Below are 18,293 nucleotides of genomic sequence, written 5' to 3'. Positions count from 1 at the left end.
ACTGTTTACAACCACATCAGGCTGAAGATCGTGGAGATGGCGGCGGCGGGCGTGAGGCCCTGCGTCATCTCGCGACAGCTGTGCGTCTCGCACGGCTGCGTCTCGAAGATTCTCAACAGATATCAGGTGAGAACTGTTTACAACCACATCAGGCTGAAGATCGTGGAGATGGCGGCGGCGGGCGTGAGGCCCTGCGTCATCTCGCGACAGCTGCGCGTCTCGCACGGCTGCGTCTCGAAAATTCTCAACAGATATCAGGTGAGAACTGTTTACAACCACATTAAGCTGAAGATCGTGGAGATGGCGGCGGCAGGCGTGAGGCCCTGCGTCATCACGCGACAGCTGCGCGTCTCGCACGGCTGCGTCTCGAAGATTCTCAACAGATATCAGGCGAGAACTGTTTACAACCACATCAGGCTGAAGATCGTGGAGATGGCGGCGGCAGGCGTGAGGCCCTGCGTCATCTCGCGACAGCTGTGCGTCTCTAAAATTCTTAACTGATATTAGGTGAGAACTGTTTAAGAGTAGGTACCACTGCAATAAAAAAGGAAAGCTATTAGTCTGTTTTAGATTGAGGAATTTCATTAACGAACTGTCAGGTTACTAATCATTTCGGCTATTGGAGCAGCGCTTATTTTGGACAAATATACCTATTGAAAATTGGTTTAGCGCGAAAAAGTAAAAATCCTTCCATTTATGTGCTATTGTGGGTGGAAGATTTTGGTTACTTTACGGGTAAAGAGACTTAGATGAGACTTCTTATTGATAGTTTATTAGTTAGATTAAAGTTAGATAAAGTTAACTTTATCATGCTTTACGTTGCAGAAACTGAATTCTGTTTCTATATGGAAGATATAAGTCAAGGTTTAATTTAGGTAAAATATTAATTAATAAAACAAACAGCTTTAATTAATAAAGTTTATTTTTGTCATAGGAAACCGGTTCAATCCGCCCCGGAGTGATCGGAGGATCAAAGCCAAGGGTGGCCACACCGGAAGTTGAGAACCGGATAGAAGAGCTGAAGAGACAAAACCCAGGTATATTCTCCTGGGAGATTAGAGATAAATTAATAAAAGAAGGCATTTGTGATAAAAACACGGCCCCGTCGGTCAGTTCGATATCGCGACTCATAAGAGGAGGCAAAAGGGATGAATCAGACCCTAGAAGAAACCACAGTATTGATGGTATTCTAGGTAAGTCATCCTTACCTGCAAATATGAATATGTTTTATACAAATGCTTTTAACGTAACAGTTTATGTATTTATAGTATAATATGTAGTAGTAGAACTTTTTGTGATAGCGATTGAACGGGGTGATGATACTTTGCCATATTCATTTCAGTCACATCATTTCAGTGTTTAAATTTGAAGGATTTGGTCAGTATGACAAAACCAAATCAAGAATATATGCTTGGAACTTAAATCGAGAGCTACAAGAGGCTTATTAACTTGGAAATATTTTGCGAAAAAAATAGATTTTAATCAGGAATATACAATAGTTCATTATCGTATCAAAATTAATATGAAAGGAATTAGAAATAATGTGTAGAAAAGTTAGACATTAGAGAAATTATCGCGCATCTAAAATCAATACTCTCTATCCTAAGCTTTTGATATTCATTCTTCTGAATACTAAATTGAATAGGTACTTATATGTTGGTAATAATAAGATTGTTCTTGTGAAATGGAAATATAGTTTGTTGAACCACTTAAACCCGCTCACTGGCTTATTTGTTGAAAACTGTATATTACTAAAGTTCCCTTCGCCATTTTCATACCCGCCCACCATCATAAAGCGGATTGTTTCTATTATTCTTATAAGCGAGGTTATCTCAAACGTATTTAATTTCACATTTGGCTACATGAAATCCTTCAGTTAATATTTCGGTTATTGTTAAACCTTGGAGCTAATGATGCATACATAACCGCCGTGTCATCGTAGTGTTCAACCTGCATTCAAGACCATAATCACTTAATTCAGTTTAAAGTACATTATTATTATAAATTTATTCCTATAATAAGACTGTCTGAAACGTTTGCAAACTTAGCAAAATGGCGTATAAAGTTAATAATCCACGTAAAAGTGAAGCGAGCGAGGCGCGCGCACGCCACTGCAGCGCCGCTTGTGTCGGCTTCGGAAATTGTAGGTTATAAAAATGAAATTAGTACCCAAAGCTGTTATTATCCCATCGCGTTTGGCCGCGAGGCTTGCATTACGACAATCTGTCCGTACTGCACGTCTTGTGCCGTATAGCTATCCAATATAAAATGGCGCTCCTAATATCCCGGTGCGGCGACGGCGTGGTTTCGCCGCAGAGATTCCGCGTCCCGATAAGATTATGCATATTAAGTTGTATGCGGCTAAAGTAATGTATACACTGGAAAAGCGGGTCCTTTAGCGCTGACTGGTCGTGTATTCGAAAATTACTGTCTATGATGCAGTATAACGGTAAACGTTGTGAATCGCAAAATGTTTTTCGCAGAAACATTTTGCATGACATGTTTCGGTGTCAAGTTAATTTACATGATCGTAGTTTATGATAATTTGCTACATCACTTTCGCGCGTCATTTCGCAAACTTAATTCTTTTTAAATTCTATAATTTCTCTATAATTACAATAAAAGTAGCTGTTACCTAATTAAAATTAAATTTAGCTTGCGTGTTATTTTACGATTTTCCTTCATTTTCAATCTCTGAGAAAACCTTGCAACTCCTATTTCAAAATCCACGTGTTGTATAAAAGTTCATCCAAATTGGTCATTGTTTAAAAATAAAGATAGTTTAGAAGTAAGTTTAAAACAAATTCCAGTAGCTACAAAAGCGATAAAAAATCAAATCACAAAGTGTCGTAATATTTATTAAGGCCCAAACCCATTATATTTCTTTAAAGCTTAATATACAATGTGGTTACATTTAATTTAATGGAGATCGCGTGTGGTCCAGCAGTAGCCAACAACAATATAATAGAAGTGATGAAACAAAATGATCTAGAAAGTGACGTTATGATGACAAATTTTATTAATGTGGATTTACCTACTTACGTCGTTATCGCTATTTATTTGAAAAATGTTCAATGAAATTTAATTCCATAATATCTATGTCACGTAAACGTAATTTCCTTATTAGGATAGAAAGTATCTTTAGCGAAGCGTTTTCATATAATTTCTCTAAGTGTAAAATAATTCCAAACCATTTTGCTAGTTTCTGTCGACATACTAAAACGAAGTTTCGTTTGTTAAAAGGTCCATCATCATGTGAGGATTCGGATACTGAATCAGAACCAGGCATTACGTTGAAAAGGAAACAGCGAAGGTCAAGGACAACTTTCTCTGGCGATCAGCTTGAGGCTTTGGAACGAGCATTCACTAGGACTCAATACCCAGATGTTTATACTCGTGAGGAGTTAGCGCAGAAGACTAAATTAACTGAAGCTAGAGTTCAGGTATGTGAAGAAACTAAAACTTTTAATATTAATGTAACCGTATGGTGACCCACAAAATGTTTATAACAACAGCATAATAAGACTGATTCTTTTATTGGAAAGTATGACAAAAACTGCAATTAATCTTAGAATTAATTATAACGTGTAACTGAGCTACCATATGTTGTTCTCCTACTGTAGCTACATACTTTTTGTTAAATTAATGGCCCCCAAATAGTATTATGATTATGACCCTATAATTATTGTAATCATGTTAACGTGAAGGGTAACCGAGTGGGTTCTACTTTATGATTACCTGTTATGATAGTTTCATGGTTGCATCTTTATAGAATCTTGTGAGACTTTTTCTGACCTGTTTATGATTTTCCTAATATCTTTCTTTCTCATTTAGGTCTGGTTCTCTAACCGAAGAGCTCGTCTCCGCAAACAACTGAACTCTCAACAACTGAGTGCATTCAACACCATGTCCTTACAATCTGCTTTCCCATCTGTCCATCAACAATACGAACCACCTTCTACATTTAACGCTCAATGCGCATCATGGCAACAATCCTATTCCTCAGCTTTGGGTACCAGTTCTGTTTTAAACTCAGCATTAGCACCTTCATTACACCAATCAGCGTTAACTGCACCATCAGTTTGCCAGTCAGCTCTTGCCGCATCATCCCTTCATCCTCCAACGTCTACTTCTTTCTCATCAGGAAATTTAACTCCTCTGTCCCACTCGTCTGAATTACCAACGCCTTTGCAAGCGTCATCAGATATCACTCCTCCCAGTTCAAGCCCAACTGCGGCAAGTCCTACGGCCAATCAGAGTGGTGGCATTACCTACCAACATCCTACTTACGCAAATGGAAGTGAAGCTCTCAGTCATCCATATGGATACAGCGATTACGCTAAGCAAGAAATGTCTGCCCATAACCACTGGTCGACGAGACAACTAAGTGGGCATCCACAAAACAAACTAACGGAAGTCGGTGCGTGGCCGGAAAATTATAGGTGAGTTCATTTTAAAGTTATAGAGACATCAGTAATGATTATGTCTATTAATAAATATTAACTACCTTTAATATCTCAATAAACCCTGCCGGCGACCAATTGCCTTTATGAATTATTTATTGATGTTTAGCTACTTGTACACCGTGTCCCAGAGATGTGCAATTAAAATGAACTGATGTTCATATCCATTTACATTATGACATTTTGTACGCATTTTGAATAAACGATGATGCGAGAGTTTCAAGAAATATTTACTAAAAACGGGTAAATCAGTATCAAATACAGTGGCTCGTTTCATCGGGGAATTATCCGGAGTAGATCTCGCTATTCATTTTATTTCTTTTCACCTTCCTTTATCATTAGCCGAAGCGGCCGCTAATCAATTAAGAGTGTAAGAAGTCAGCCATTATACGCCGCGCGGATAGTTATTACAGGGCTTCCTTCGTAATATGCCGATGCGATCGTGAAGGCAATAGGGATGCGAATTTTATGAACGATTTTGATCGATCGATCGAGCTAATTGGTTTAGTTCTTGTTTTTTTCTTTAAAAATATTCTTTATTGACACCAGATATTGATTAAGTTTGGGTTGTATTTTTGCGAGTCAATTTATGACAGTATATTTTATCAGCTTGATAATAAACTTTTGTCTCAACTAATTTGGAATTAGGGGATATTGTTATAGTTAATAAAATTTAATTTATTTCAAGTAATATTTAATAGAAACGTCAAATTTGTCTGTTTGTAAAGACTCGTTTTAATTGTATATACTAAAATTGGTTCAAAGGATAATGTAAAGTTGATCGTAGAATGTAGATAGTAAATACTAAAGACTTCTAGCGCCTGTCAAATAAAGTAGACAGCGGTTAGCTTGAATAGTAGATATTATTTAATGTCTAATATTTTCAGGTCATAGACAAAATGTATTTTTTTACACATCTTTGACCATGTAACGTCACGTACAACATCTGTTAGGTACGAGTATCTATTTTTTGATAAATTGTAAAAAGGCTCTTCATGTATGTAACGGCTACATTGAAATTGTCGAAAACGAATGTGACAAACACATTGTACGCTTTGTATTTGAAAAGGCGACGACATTTATCTGTGTTATCGAGACAAAGCGACTCTATAAAGTTCGCATTGGACCACACACAATATACTTTGTCACACAATAGGATCACTCTGGTAATATATGAGCTAGCCACGTCTGTGATCAGTTCATCTTGTTCTTTTTGGCGAACTCGATTGACGTAACTTTCAAGTACTGAAGCAGCCGAAAGTTTAGTCACCAATAGTAATGCTTTCAGAGATAGTTTTTTTTCTATTATTCTAGTCAACCCTCGAATCTAAGATGGAAGAGGGCTAACTTGTTAGGAGGAGGATGAAAATAAACACCTCTTTCGGTTTCTACACGACATCGTACTGCAACGCTAAATCGCTTGGCGATACTTCTTTGTCGGTAAGGTAACTAGCCACCGAAGCCTTCCAGTATTCTATGAAATTAACAAAAAGCTTTTTTGAGAAGACCATTTTGTTATTTTGTTACGATGGGAGTATTTGTAATGTGATAGCTTAAAATTATCTTGTGATTTCAATTATAAAATTCTATTAACGCTAATTATAAAATTCTATAAAGCTGAAGAGTTTGTTTGTTTGTTTGATTGAACGCGCTACTCTCAGGAACTACTGGTCCGATTTGAGAAATTCTTTCTGTGTTAGATAGCCCAGTTATCGAGGAAGGCTATAGGCTATATATTATCCCCGTATTCCTACGGGAACGGGAACCACGTGTGTGAAACCGCGCGGCGTCAGCTAGTCATCTATAAAATAATATCAACTAAACAAACAAAGGATATTTTAGATTTTAGTAAAAGTAGTTCGTTTCATCTATCACTATTTATTTAATAAAACTTGAAAAATATTGTCTGTAATCTATAAAGACATTGGGTTTGATGGAAAGATTTTTCCGATTGCGTAGATACCTAAATAGAGTTTTATATTTGTGTACATAGTACGAAAGGCAATCTTGTTCAGTAATTGAAAATACTGTTTGTTTATTTTGTACTAGCAGACGACTGCGACTTTGTACGCGTAGAAATTCTGTTTCTTGTTTCTATATATCCATGGAGCATAGCAATTCATATAGTGTGATACAAACTCCAGTTTCTCATATATCTAGATACAGTACAACGATGAATTTGCATGGATTTTGAAAGGTAACCCGGCGGGTATCGGCTTGTATGAATCCTTCGCCGCTAAAAATTTTTTTCATCATCATTTAGGATCTCAGCTTCAATAGACATTGAAGCCCAATTTTGTTAATTTTAAACCAATAAGCTCAGAAACGATGAAGTTGCATTAACAAATAAGGAATTCATGTCGTCATTTTCCAAGTTTTAGATAATGAACTCACGCTTATAACATTGTCGTTAATCTTACAAACGCCATCTTTCTAGATACTACTTAGTTGAAAAGTAGACTGAAAATTTTGAATTACACAGAAGTTAAACAAAATATTACAGCTAAAGCTACAACAAATGATATCTATTCTTATTCAGTAGGTAAAGGAAAGCGAAACAACACTTTAGTAGACTTGCATTGCGTTTTTAATCAAGGTCAGGATTACGTAATAAACCATGATCCGTAAAATTCTGAAATTCACGACCTTCCGTAACTTTGTTTCAAATCCGTACATTTCAGTTTTTATTGTTACAGCCGACAAATAGCAAACAAATCTGTATTCAAACCATTGAAATTGAGTTCTTAGTTGTTTGTAATAAGACTAGCTTTTCCTTGCATTACTGTATAGAAGGATTTACCGTCGCCTTGCATTGCGGAAAACAGATAAACACATGTTGCTTTGTACCGAGCGCTTGGCAATTAATGGGAGGCCGAACGTGACATTAGTGCGATGAACCCATGCATTAAAGCTAACTCGAACCCGGTATTAAAACTTATCTGCAGCTATTTGCATTCGACTTCCTAAACAGTGTGGTTCTGTGCCTTTTATTGGACGTATAGATGCAGCCTACATTGGTCAGACTTACTTCATTTTATGAAGGCTGAAGGTCAGCCTATGATCTACCATTGGCTGACTTTCACCTGACGGTAGCAAATCATGGAGTTTGGACCGTAGTGGCATTAGAAAAAATCAAAGGGTCCAGGTCCTCAATCGTCCAAGTATAAAACGTAAATTAAAGTTCATTTGTTTCAAATAGGCTGCTGGGAAGAGGAGAGAAGGGATATGATTTCTTATATAACGTACCTATACAGTTGACAGACGGGCGGTTGAGGATCTGGATCCTTGAAATATGCTATCTATAACAGCAAACTGATAATCAGCGCTTTGCATTCCTTATACACATCATAAGGCTGAGTTTGCGGCCACTTGCCTTATTTGCTAGGTGTTTTCTATTTTGTTTTAAATTGTATAGTACTAAATACTTTATCTTATTGTAGTTTTAATAGCATTTATATTGATTTGCGTGTGTGTGTGTGTGTGATTAGCAAGTGTGGTAATAAAGTTACCTTCCAAAGCCACCACAGTCCATCCATAATTGGAAACCGTACTTTTATGATTTATTATGGTACGAGCAAATGCTTGACAAACTTTCAGCCATCAAATGAGGCAAGTCTGGCTTTGGCAGCCTCTTAGACCAGTATAACAGAATGGACCGATTGTTCGCTCGCTAGCGTGATTGTCGGATACAGGTGAGGGAAAATTGCTTTTCGATTGCCGGATTGAAATGGTACACTCGCTGTAATGGATATGTAAACGTATGAGAATGCGATATTGACCTCTTGGCTTATTTGGGTTATATCTTTTATCTGCCTGTTCACGTGGATTACAATGTGCTTTTACGTTTATAGGCTTAACTGTGAAATTACTTAGAGGGATTATTTCTATATCCGTCATCGAATATTTAGTGTCAGTGGGTCTTTAAAGGCCAATGGAAACTATTCCATGATGCACAGATTTCAAATACAGTGGAATAGACAATATACTCTAGCTTACAATAGTATCGGTTGCATTAATTTGGGTATTGTCAGTAACGAAAAAAGATTTTCCAGATTTAAGTAATTTTTTAAAACAATATCTTTATCTTTTAAGTTTCTTTAATTAGTACAGCGAAGTGCTTTTAATTTTTATTTTAAGAATTATTTCCTTGTTTACACTAATTGATCGTATAAACTTTATGGTTCCAAAGTCCTTCTAAGTTGTGATCCAAGTCTCAGAGGACGCAATTATAGTCGTTCCTATTTCATCGATCATTTGCTAAATTCTGGCAAAATCTATGCTTACCCAAACTCATGACGTCGCTGCAGGCACACTTAAGAGCATACTACAAATACACAATGGCGTTTATAAGGTTTTTAAATAAGGTAGGTAGGCATTATAGTAGGTCAAAACTCTAGAAAATGGAAAATTTGTTCACCAAAACAGGTTCGTAGTGAGTAGGTACTCAGTTTTGCATCTATGAAGTGCATGCAACTGCAACCACAGAATCTGAAGATAAGCTTAATTGGGTGTTTGTTCAACCCTGATTGACTTTTACTGATCCCAGGACCTTTCATAAAAACAACTGCACTTGAGAGATCAAATCTTTCATTTCAATACCAATTTGCAACAATATAGCCAAGAATTCAGATTCATCAGATACGAGTATCTACATAATGTGGGTAGTTTGTAAATTCATTGTTTCAATACAAATTAGGGATTTCACCGCGTTGCGTGATCCGTTCCACTTTGTAGCGGCAGCTTTCCGAAATTGAACGTCTTGTTATTACTAATTAGCTTGACTGATTAAATTCTCTTTCACCTGTTAGGTACCATTTGAACGCTGTTGTATTGAATAAGATAATTATTCATATGTACGTGCAAATGTACTGATTTGATTCTCGAATAAACTTAATACAAATACAAATTTTGTAATAAAATGCTTACTACTAAACAAAGGATATAGACCATTTTTCATACATTGCTGTGCCCAGTTTAATGTATGAATCATTACAAGATATTGAAAAATTGTAAGTTTTAAACTGGTTTAATTTCAGTTTGAATGACAGTTGCATAATAAAGAAATGAAAAATAAAGGACATTTCGTCAATTTTTTACTGTAATGTGCTAGGCCCATAATAATCGGTGTCCTTTGTTCAATGGTTTAGATACAAGACAATCACTAGTAACGAAACAAGGTCATGATGATGTAGCCGATAACCATCACTTAAAATAAATACTCACTATAAGCCAGTATTTATTCAATAGTAGAATTACTATTGAATCATGAGTGAGATACTAAAATTCATGAAAATACTTGAAAATGCACGTGCAAACACAAAGTTCACCTTTGAATTTCTGTTACATTGTTGCAGTGTTAAAAAAAATACATTACATAGCTAAAATTAATATTATAATTCATGTGGTTTCGTAGCATTAATCTCACGCAAGATAGGCCATGTTTTATTTCCATAGAAAACAGTGAATATTTATATACAGTCTAATGCATTTCAAAGCTTATATTTATTAGTGTTGCAACCGTTTTAATCTTCAAGCCTATCCTCCTACACGTTACAATAATCCATGATTGTTTATGCGTTACAAACATGAATAAGCCTTAATAATGTGTTGGCCACTGAATTCAATTGAATTCATAATTTTATTGCACGCTTAGTCACGACCAGTTTCCATAAAGAGTCATTTGTATGTATTTTCTTTCGTGTAATTCGGACCACCTAAATTACCGACACGTATTTCGGTATGTAAGTTATAATTACAAGGGATATTGATTGCTCTATCATTATATTAGATCTTACTACTAAGTCTATAGTTACTTTTAAATCAATTATTTTATTACTGACATTTACTTCCCACGTAACAAAGCTTTTAAGGTCAATTGTGTATTTGCTTGGGTTTTCACGTCCTACTTCTCGGATAAAGGAAAACATTGCAAGGAACTATTCAAATTAAAATAAGTAATACTTCAAGCAAGCTTAGTTACAAAATTAAGTTTTGTTTGGTTCAAGTAGGCTTTACAAGATCTTTTGAAGTCAAGTAAATTTTAGTGACCAATCTAAATCAAAATTTTATTGACCAAAGCTGGCAATAGATATAGCAGTACATACTCGTATTATATCATTAGATCTAGTTTAACAGGGTTATTTTGTGATAAAATTTGTCTTTAAATTAATAGAAACGAAACTTATATTCACTAATAGGTTTGCTTACAGTCAATGCTACTCGTAAATTTCAAGTGCATTCAAATTTTAGTGCAGTGCTAGCAAAATCAACTCAAACTTCTATTTAACATTGACAATTAAACTCAATGTTAAATAAAAATTTTGTATTGATTTGAATCTCTGTGTCTAAGTTTTTTTAATAGTTTTGTAGCATATGTCTATGTTAAACATCACATATTCGTTCCCACGCTTTTCAAATATATTCGAATGCCACAACAATAGCTGGACCGGGTATATATTCGTACATAGATCGAACCGTGTGTTGCTCTTCGAATGTTTTGATAATTACTGTTACATAATGACCGGATAATCGTTCACCATTTCGAATTAAATTGCTGCAGTCATTTGCCATACTAGTATTAGCTGACGGCATTCAAAAACTTCTGTAGATTCTGAGCGATTAATTTAATATGGACGTTTTATGTTTCATTTTATTCAGGGTTTTCAACAACTTTAACTTCAAGTCAATATCTATCTAGCTAGCCTTTTTTCTTAAAGTTAAGCTGAAGTGCTGTTTTAGTAGAAACTTTAAATATGTATTAGCCTAATTTTGATTCCCATTTTTATTATACCAACATGTTAAATCAAAAACTGACTCTAGTTTATTGTTTCCAGATATTGAATGATACCTATATCAATATTTAATGTAAGAGCACTTTTGAAGAATCAATTCTATCTGTTTGTAATGACAACACAGAATTTGATTGCTTTTCTTCAATCATCACATAACTCTTAACTTAACTTAACCCAACTCAATGTCTTTAACATTTTAACTACACGAGATCACGTGTATGAAATCTTTGGACGTATATATTCTCTATTTTAACAATACGATCATCTTTGAGGTCGTTGGTAAATAGATAATGATGTAAATATTTATTAGGTTTATCTATAAGTATAATATTTAATATATTTTTTCTTTGTTACAGTTCGTTTTTTGGTACTAACCCCTCTCACTATGCGTCACATGCGCATTCACCGAGCGAAGCTAAGTCGGGATACCCCTACATTGGACAATTGGGCGGCATGGACATGGGAAGAGTGCATTAGAAGTTTAATATCTAATTAATTACTTATTGACATGTAATAGTTAATTATTATTTTGTAATGTAACCGGCTTACTACAGTATTTTAAAACCAGATAATCTACTACGAGCAGTCTCGTTTGGTTTGTAAGTGATAAAATTTAACAAATATAGTTGGTATGAGGTTTGTTTCCTCTATCTCCACTCTTAGCATTTGCAATGCTCTTCCGGCTTCCGTTTCCTCTTTTACTTGAAATATTGGTACCGTCCCAAATACCTTATGCTATGTTCTGCAAAATTCAGAGTCTACCTGTAAAGTCTCTTGCATTGATTGTCGAATCAACATCTCCTGAAGATGTTTTGAAATCGGTGTAAACAGCAAGTTGAGAATATTTTATAAGTTCTTTGGCAGGCAGGCAATGTGCCTTACAGTTTTATCAGATTTTCCCAGACACTTATAATTTCTCCGTGAACGAGGATAAACACCTCGTTTGTACTAACATTGTTTAAAACTTCATATAAAAGACCTTTTATAACTATTAAAACTGAGTAACCATGCTTCCTCTTATGGTAAAAAAATGCCTTAAATACATTTGTGCCTTTATTCATATCAATAAAAAAAAAGTTATAAACAACTATTTTTATATTTTATATCTACAATTTAACATCTTGTAGTAACGAACACTTTGAAGACTAAAATAGTTTTAGGATATAAATCATTGTATTATATACAGCTTTATTTACTTATTATAGAATGTTTAAGTGAAACATTTTGTTCCTAAATAACTGTTAAATCACTGATTAAATTTTTGTCCATTTTAGGGTTAATGTTTGTACTAAGTTGTATAATATTGTAAAAGTTTGTCAATAAATATAATTTAAGTATAAGTTAGAATATTTACAAAACTAATTATGTATATGAATTAAAATAGAGAATATTACAAATCCCTGAAATGCCTTGATGCGATTGTGATTTTATAATAAAATTTGTATTTATTTTGATAGTTACGTTTTATGTAGATTAGTTTATAGATAAGGATTCAAAGCACTTTTTAAAAATGTTTATCCAAAATAAACCTCAATTTACTGATGACAAAGTTTTATTTATACTTCATCCTATTACTTGGACCAAATTACAAATTAATAACTATAGTATTTGAAGCGAGCTGCAAATCAAAAGACCTTCGATAAGGTGATTGAGGCATTGCGTCATCTCATGTACACTAAGCAAAGATCTTTCGTGAAAAGGGGGATATAAGGACCATTTTAGGTGGTAAACTATTGTTTGATGAACCATTGATAACGATGACCAATTTTATAACTAGAGCTTGGCAAGTTCAAAGAGATAAATTCATATGTATGTCAGAGTAATGTAAGGCTGTGCAATGCAATACTCAGGCTGTGAAGATACGCCGAATCAAATTTTTAAGCTATATTGGCTTTCTGTTCAACATAGAATATTGTGACTTCTTTCGTTCTCGCTACTAAAAGAAGAGAGATAATAGCGAAATATTTGGGGGTTAAATAAAAAAATAGATACCGTAATAATAACTATCTGCAAACAAATATATTCTTATTAAAGTCGAGTTTAGTTACTAAGCTAAACCGTAGAACAGCTGAACGGATCTTGGTAGAATTTGGTACGAAGATAGTTATGTAGTCTGGAAGAGCTTTCAGGCTACTTTCATCCTGATATTCCTTCGTGAATGAGATCTACTCTATGTTTTTGAAATCGCATGACATATTTAGATATACCCAAAGCTCTGGAAACTGAATCTGCAGTATGTATTTGACAGAGAAAATAAACACGACAAACACAACAGGTGCCTAGGACATTAAATTCTCATTAGGGTCGGGGATTTAAATGAAAAAAATGTTTAAAATATTGTTCACTTAGTCGAATGCGTAGGTGAAATGTGTTCTATTTATATTTCAACAATTTTGTAGGAAACCTCTGGGTTTAAAATTTTCATTTCAATAAAAAATAAGCCGCTTAGCTCCGATCTCTTCTATATATCCGACAATTCTCTTAATCCATACTCACGAAGGTCATAATATAGTCTATGATGGTTTAGACTTCGAAACCATAGTTTAAAGTTGGTTACTCCATTTCCCGCCGAGAGCCGTGATAGCCCAGTGGATATGACCTCTGCCTCCAATTCCGGAGGGTGTGGGTTCGAATCCGTTCTGGGGCATGCAAATCCAAAATTTCAGTTGTGTGCATTTTATAACAAATTAATATCACGTGTCTCAGACGGTGAAGGAAAACATCGTGAGGCAACCTGCATACCTGAGAATTATCTTAATTCTCTGCGTGTGTGAAGTCTGCCAATCCGCATTGGGCCAGCGTGGTGGACTATTGGCCTAACCCCTCTCATTCTGAGAGGAGACTCGAGCTCAGCAGTGAGCCGAATATGGGTTGATAATGATGACTCCATTTCCCTACCATAAGGAAGGAAGGTAGGTAAATATGGAGTTCGAATCATTAGGGTTTTGGCAGGTTTTATAAGTATCAATCGTGCAAGTATAAAGGTTCCGTTTCCCCCTAGGGCTTAGTTGTCAGACTTAGCTTTTCCATTTATAAACACCTCGCCACCACCACATTTCTCGCTTGGCGATCTCCAGGTACCACCAGTTAGTACTTAAAGCTGAGGTTTCTAACAGAGATGTCCTGGTTTCGATTCTAGCTCTGTACAAACTATAGTAGGATTTTATACTTATACTCTGGATCTACTGAACCGATTTTTAAAAATTCTGTTACCACTAAAAAGCCAGAAAATTTGTGAGTGTTATAGACTATATTTTATCCCCGTATTCTCAAGGGAACGGGAACTACGCTGGTAAAACGCGAGGCGTCTGCTAGTATTAACTAAATTGACTCGGGTCTGGTCTCGTGGCATCGGCCGTGGCTAGTACACAAAGACGTATCCCCAAGCGGTTTTGCATTCCAGTTCAAGCAGATAAATCAGAAGTATCATCAACATCATCATCATTATCAGCCGATGGATGTCCGCTGGACATCCTCTTGCATGGACCAATAAGCACAACGGACTCTCGAGCCGCCAGCATCCAGCGGCACCCTGCAACCCGCTTTATGTCCTCGGTCCACCTAGTGGGGGATCAAAACTACGCTTTCCGGTGTGGCGTCGCTATTCCAGCTCCTTGGGACCCCAACGTCCGTCGGTTCTTCGAACTATGTGGCCTGCCCATTGCCACCTCAGCTTCGCGACTCGCTGAGCTATGTCAGTAACTATGGTTCGTCAGAAGCATGGATAGGATAAACTATTCCAAGTAAGCCTGTTTCCATCTCAGAATGGCCAGAAAGCGATTTAACATCAACGGGTTAACTCTTGTTATTCGACAAAAAATACTTCCTAGAAACATTTCACGATGAAGACTTATTGTATATTTTAGAATTTAAACTATCGTGAGTGTTATTCATATTAATTGATAATAAAACACGGTTAAAATTCACGCAAGAACCAGCTCATGACTAAGAGCTCCGTATGGGTTCGAAACTAGTCGGGCATACTCCGACCTAATATCACGTAACTTTTAGCCGTGTTTTATAATCAATTAATACTTATTGTATAGGTCACAAACCACATGGGTTCTGAACCAAATAGGTTTAAAAAAAACATAGACTGAAATTGAGAACCTCCTCCTTTTTTTGGAGTCGGTTAACTAGTCGACTATATTAACGCGAGTTCAGTCGTTTATTTCATTTGCAGTCTTTAAAAAGATTATTGGAAACGTGTAAGAGTAATTGGTTCGATTTATTGCTTTCCGCCAACTCAGTAAAGGGAGATGTAGTTTTTAATGTATTCTGTTTGAGTTATATTTTTATTTACAGGCTGGTTAGTAAGTAGGGTATAGGCATAGATTAATTAAAAACAGGCAGATGGAGCGCACGGAACACGAGGGTGTCGTAGTCGGTCCAAATACAAAATTAAAAAACTAATACATTCTCGAGTCAGTGTGACACAAAGCGTCGCATCAGTAACTTTCAATATTATTCGAGAAAAATGGCGTCCTATGTTTTCAAATATTTAGAAACTGTTTGAAATAAGATGGAGTATTTTTTTATTTCTAATTATTGATTATTATATTAATTTAGGTAATAATGTTGAAATACAAATTAGGAAAAAAAATGTTTAAGCCGGAGCTTGGAATCTACAATACAATTGAGAAGGCATTTGATTTGACAAAAATTACGTAGGTATGCGTGACAAAAATTTTTTGGCATGAATATCTAATTTTTTTTGTCATTCCAGACTTCGGACAAATTGGTTCAGTATTTGCGGCTTTTTAAAAAACAAACATCCTTATTAACTTTTGCGTTTGTAACATTAATGGAACTCACTACGCTTTCAAATCATAAACTTTTAATTATTAAAAGTTTAATGAGCTTTAAGTTAGGTTACTTGGTCGCTAATTGTAAGGACGTACCACCAAGCGATTTAGCGTTCCGGTACCGGTGTAGAAACCGAAAGGGGTGTGAATTTTCATCGTCCTCCTACCAAGTTAGGCCGCCTCCATCTTAGATTGCATCATCACTTACCATCATGTGAGATTGTAGTCAAGGGCTAACTTGTGTAGAATAAAAAAAAAATTGTAAGGAAAATGCTGAGTAGTTAAAGCGGATATTTTAAAAGAAATAGAAACACTCGTAATATCATCTAAAAACAGATATTAAACTATTTCAATATACCTAATTCTTAGATAGAATTTTGTCGGAAAAGTCATACAATTTACAATTTTCACAACCAAATATCGCTTCGCTGAACTGTAGGTGTAGGCAACACCTACTTACAGTTCAGTAGAATACTCTTCACAATTCGACAATAGCATCAAATGGGTTGTCTGCTCAGTATGGGGCGTAATTAGGTAGTCAAATGCATACTTAGCTGCAGACTACACAATACAATTACGAATGAGATATGACGCCCTTCTATTATTAGGTAACTTAGCCCTAGTTTAAGTATATTTATGGTGAACTAACTGTGCCCTACGGTTTTACCCTCGGAGATCACATTTCTGTGAGAATATCTAAATTACAAGTAGCCCAAGAGAGATTAATCGGAGCAAACAGATAAAACCAGACCGACAAATCCAAGACAATATAGTCTCCAAAAAGTAAAAAAATCTTTTGTAGGTTTTGGTGTACTTTTCTATAAGGAGAAGTTAAAAAACATTAACATAGTCGAGGTCAATACACCATTGATGAGTTCCTTAATGATAAAGGTGCACAATTAATGAAGTCGGTTAATGATAAAGGTGCACAATTTTTGTGTTAGCAGACTGGCATTCAGTTTATTTGGAATTAACTTTTAGTTATGATATTCATAATAAACAAAGCCTAAATAATATTCTAAGCTTAGCATATTATACCCTTGAAAACCACATGAAAATCAGTTCAACCATCTCTTAAGTCCACTCCTTGAACAGAGTGATCCTTGAACAGACAAATAGAATACAGACTTTTTAAAACATAATAATATTCTCGTCAAAGAAAAATATTTCTATTGCATAATAAAAGTATCGTAATAAACTTTTTAGTTTTTAATTATAATAGGAAAGATTAAAACAGAAAATTGGTACCGATATACGATCGTGTAAACTTGACCAATCGAGTTATTCAAGATTTATCCTGTTTTTTTATCAATCGGTTAATTGTTGCTGACTACAACATAGATATAGGTACAGGTACTTAGGAAGCGTACACACGGAGCGACGGTCGATGAGTTGGCAAATTACATACACCTGTAGCGTATACATAAAAGCTTTCTAAGTGGCGATTTGATAATCGATAAGTAGAAAAAGAAAAAATAAATTTCAAGAGGCTTAGTGAAGGAACACATATTATTTAAAAAAAAAAATAAGAAAGAAAAAAAAAATATAGGTAATATAAATAAAATAATATATTAAATAATATAAAATTGATTTTTGAAAAACCTCCGAATGTCGTGAAATTATTAATTACACTCTCGATCAAGTCATCAATATTTTCTTTCTGCGCTTTCATTAGAGACCCCACTCGAGTATATTTGCTCAAAGACTTTCGGTTAATCTTCCCCACTTTCACAAACCACAACTTTTAAACGGCTCAACCGATTTTCATCAAGCATGTCTAAGAACACTCGCACATAAGTCACCTTTAATACAAAAAACAAATAGAAATTGCTTCATCTGTTCGGAAGTTATGGTGCCACAGACAGACTGACAGACAGACAGATAGACACGTCAAACTTGCTTAACGTCTATAAGTTATAGCCGTGATAGCCTAGTGAATATGACCATTGCCTTTTGATTCCGATCCAGAATTGATCCGAATCTAGTCCGGGACATTGGCATTTTAAGAAATTAAATATCACTTGCCCCAAACGGTAAAGGTAATTGGCGATTTTTAAATTGTCATGTACGTCAAATATAAAAAAAAAATGTTAAAGAGCCTAAAACAATTAAAACACAATCAGGAAAAATCATAGCCTCCGCTAACCGCTTGTTTTCACGTCAGGTGTGTAAGTATCCTTATAGTTAAATCTATTCGGTTTATCCATTTTATATTGTAAGAGAATCGCGGAAGG

The 18,293-nt window shown here is 35.3% G+C and overlaps 1 protein-coding gene across 2 annotated transcripts in view; it reads left to right on the top strand.

The window, feature by feature from the left end:
• Positions 1–12,796, top strand: part of LOC112045587 (protein gooseberry) — a 28,868-nt gene extending 16,072 nt beyond the window's left edge. The window contains exons 3-6 of one of the 2 annotated variants that reach the window (XM_052887398.1): positions 935–1,193; positions 3,244–3,443; positions 3,835–4,442; positions 11,611–12,796. In XM_052887398.1, the coding sequence (XP_052743358.1) occupies positions 935–1,193; positions 3,244–3,443; positions 3,835–4,442; positions 11,611–11,731 (1,188 nt within the window). In that variant the 3' untranslated portion in view covers positions 11,732–12,796. The remainder of the gene's footprint in view (positions 1–934; positions 1,194–3,243; positions 3,444–3,834; positions 4,443–11,610) is intronic. The other variant, XM_052887399.1, reaches the window with a different exon arrangement.
• The last annotated feature ends 5,497 nt before the right edge of the window (positions 12,797–18,293 follow it).

The sequence above is a fragment of the Bicyclus anynana genome, chromosome 19 (genome assembly GCF_947172395.1).
Source record: "Bicyclus anynana chromosome 19, ilBicAnyn1.1, whole genome shotgun sequence".
NCBI lineage: Eukaryota > Metazoa > Arthropoda > Insecta > Lepidoptera > Nymphalidae > Bicyclus > Bicyclus anynana.
The sequence above is the reverse complement of the archived record's forward strand: the minus strand, read 5'-3'. Positions and strand labels throughout refer to the sequence as shown.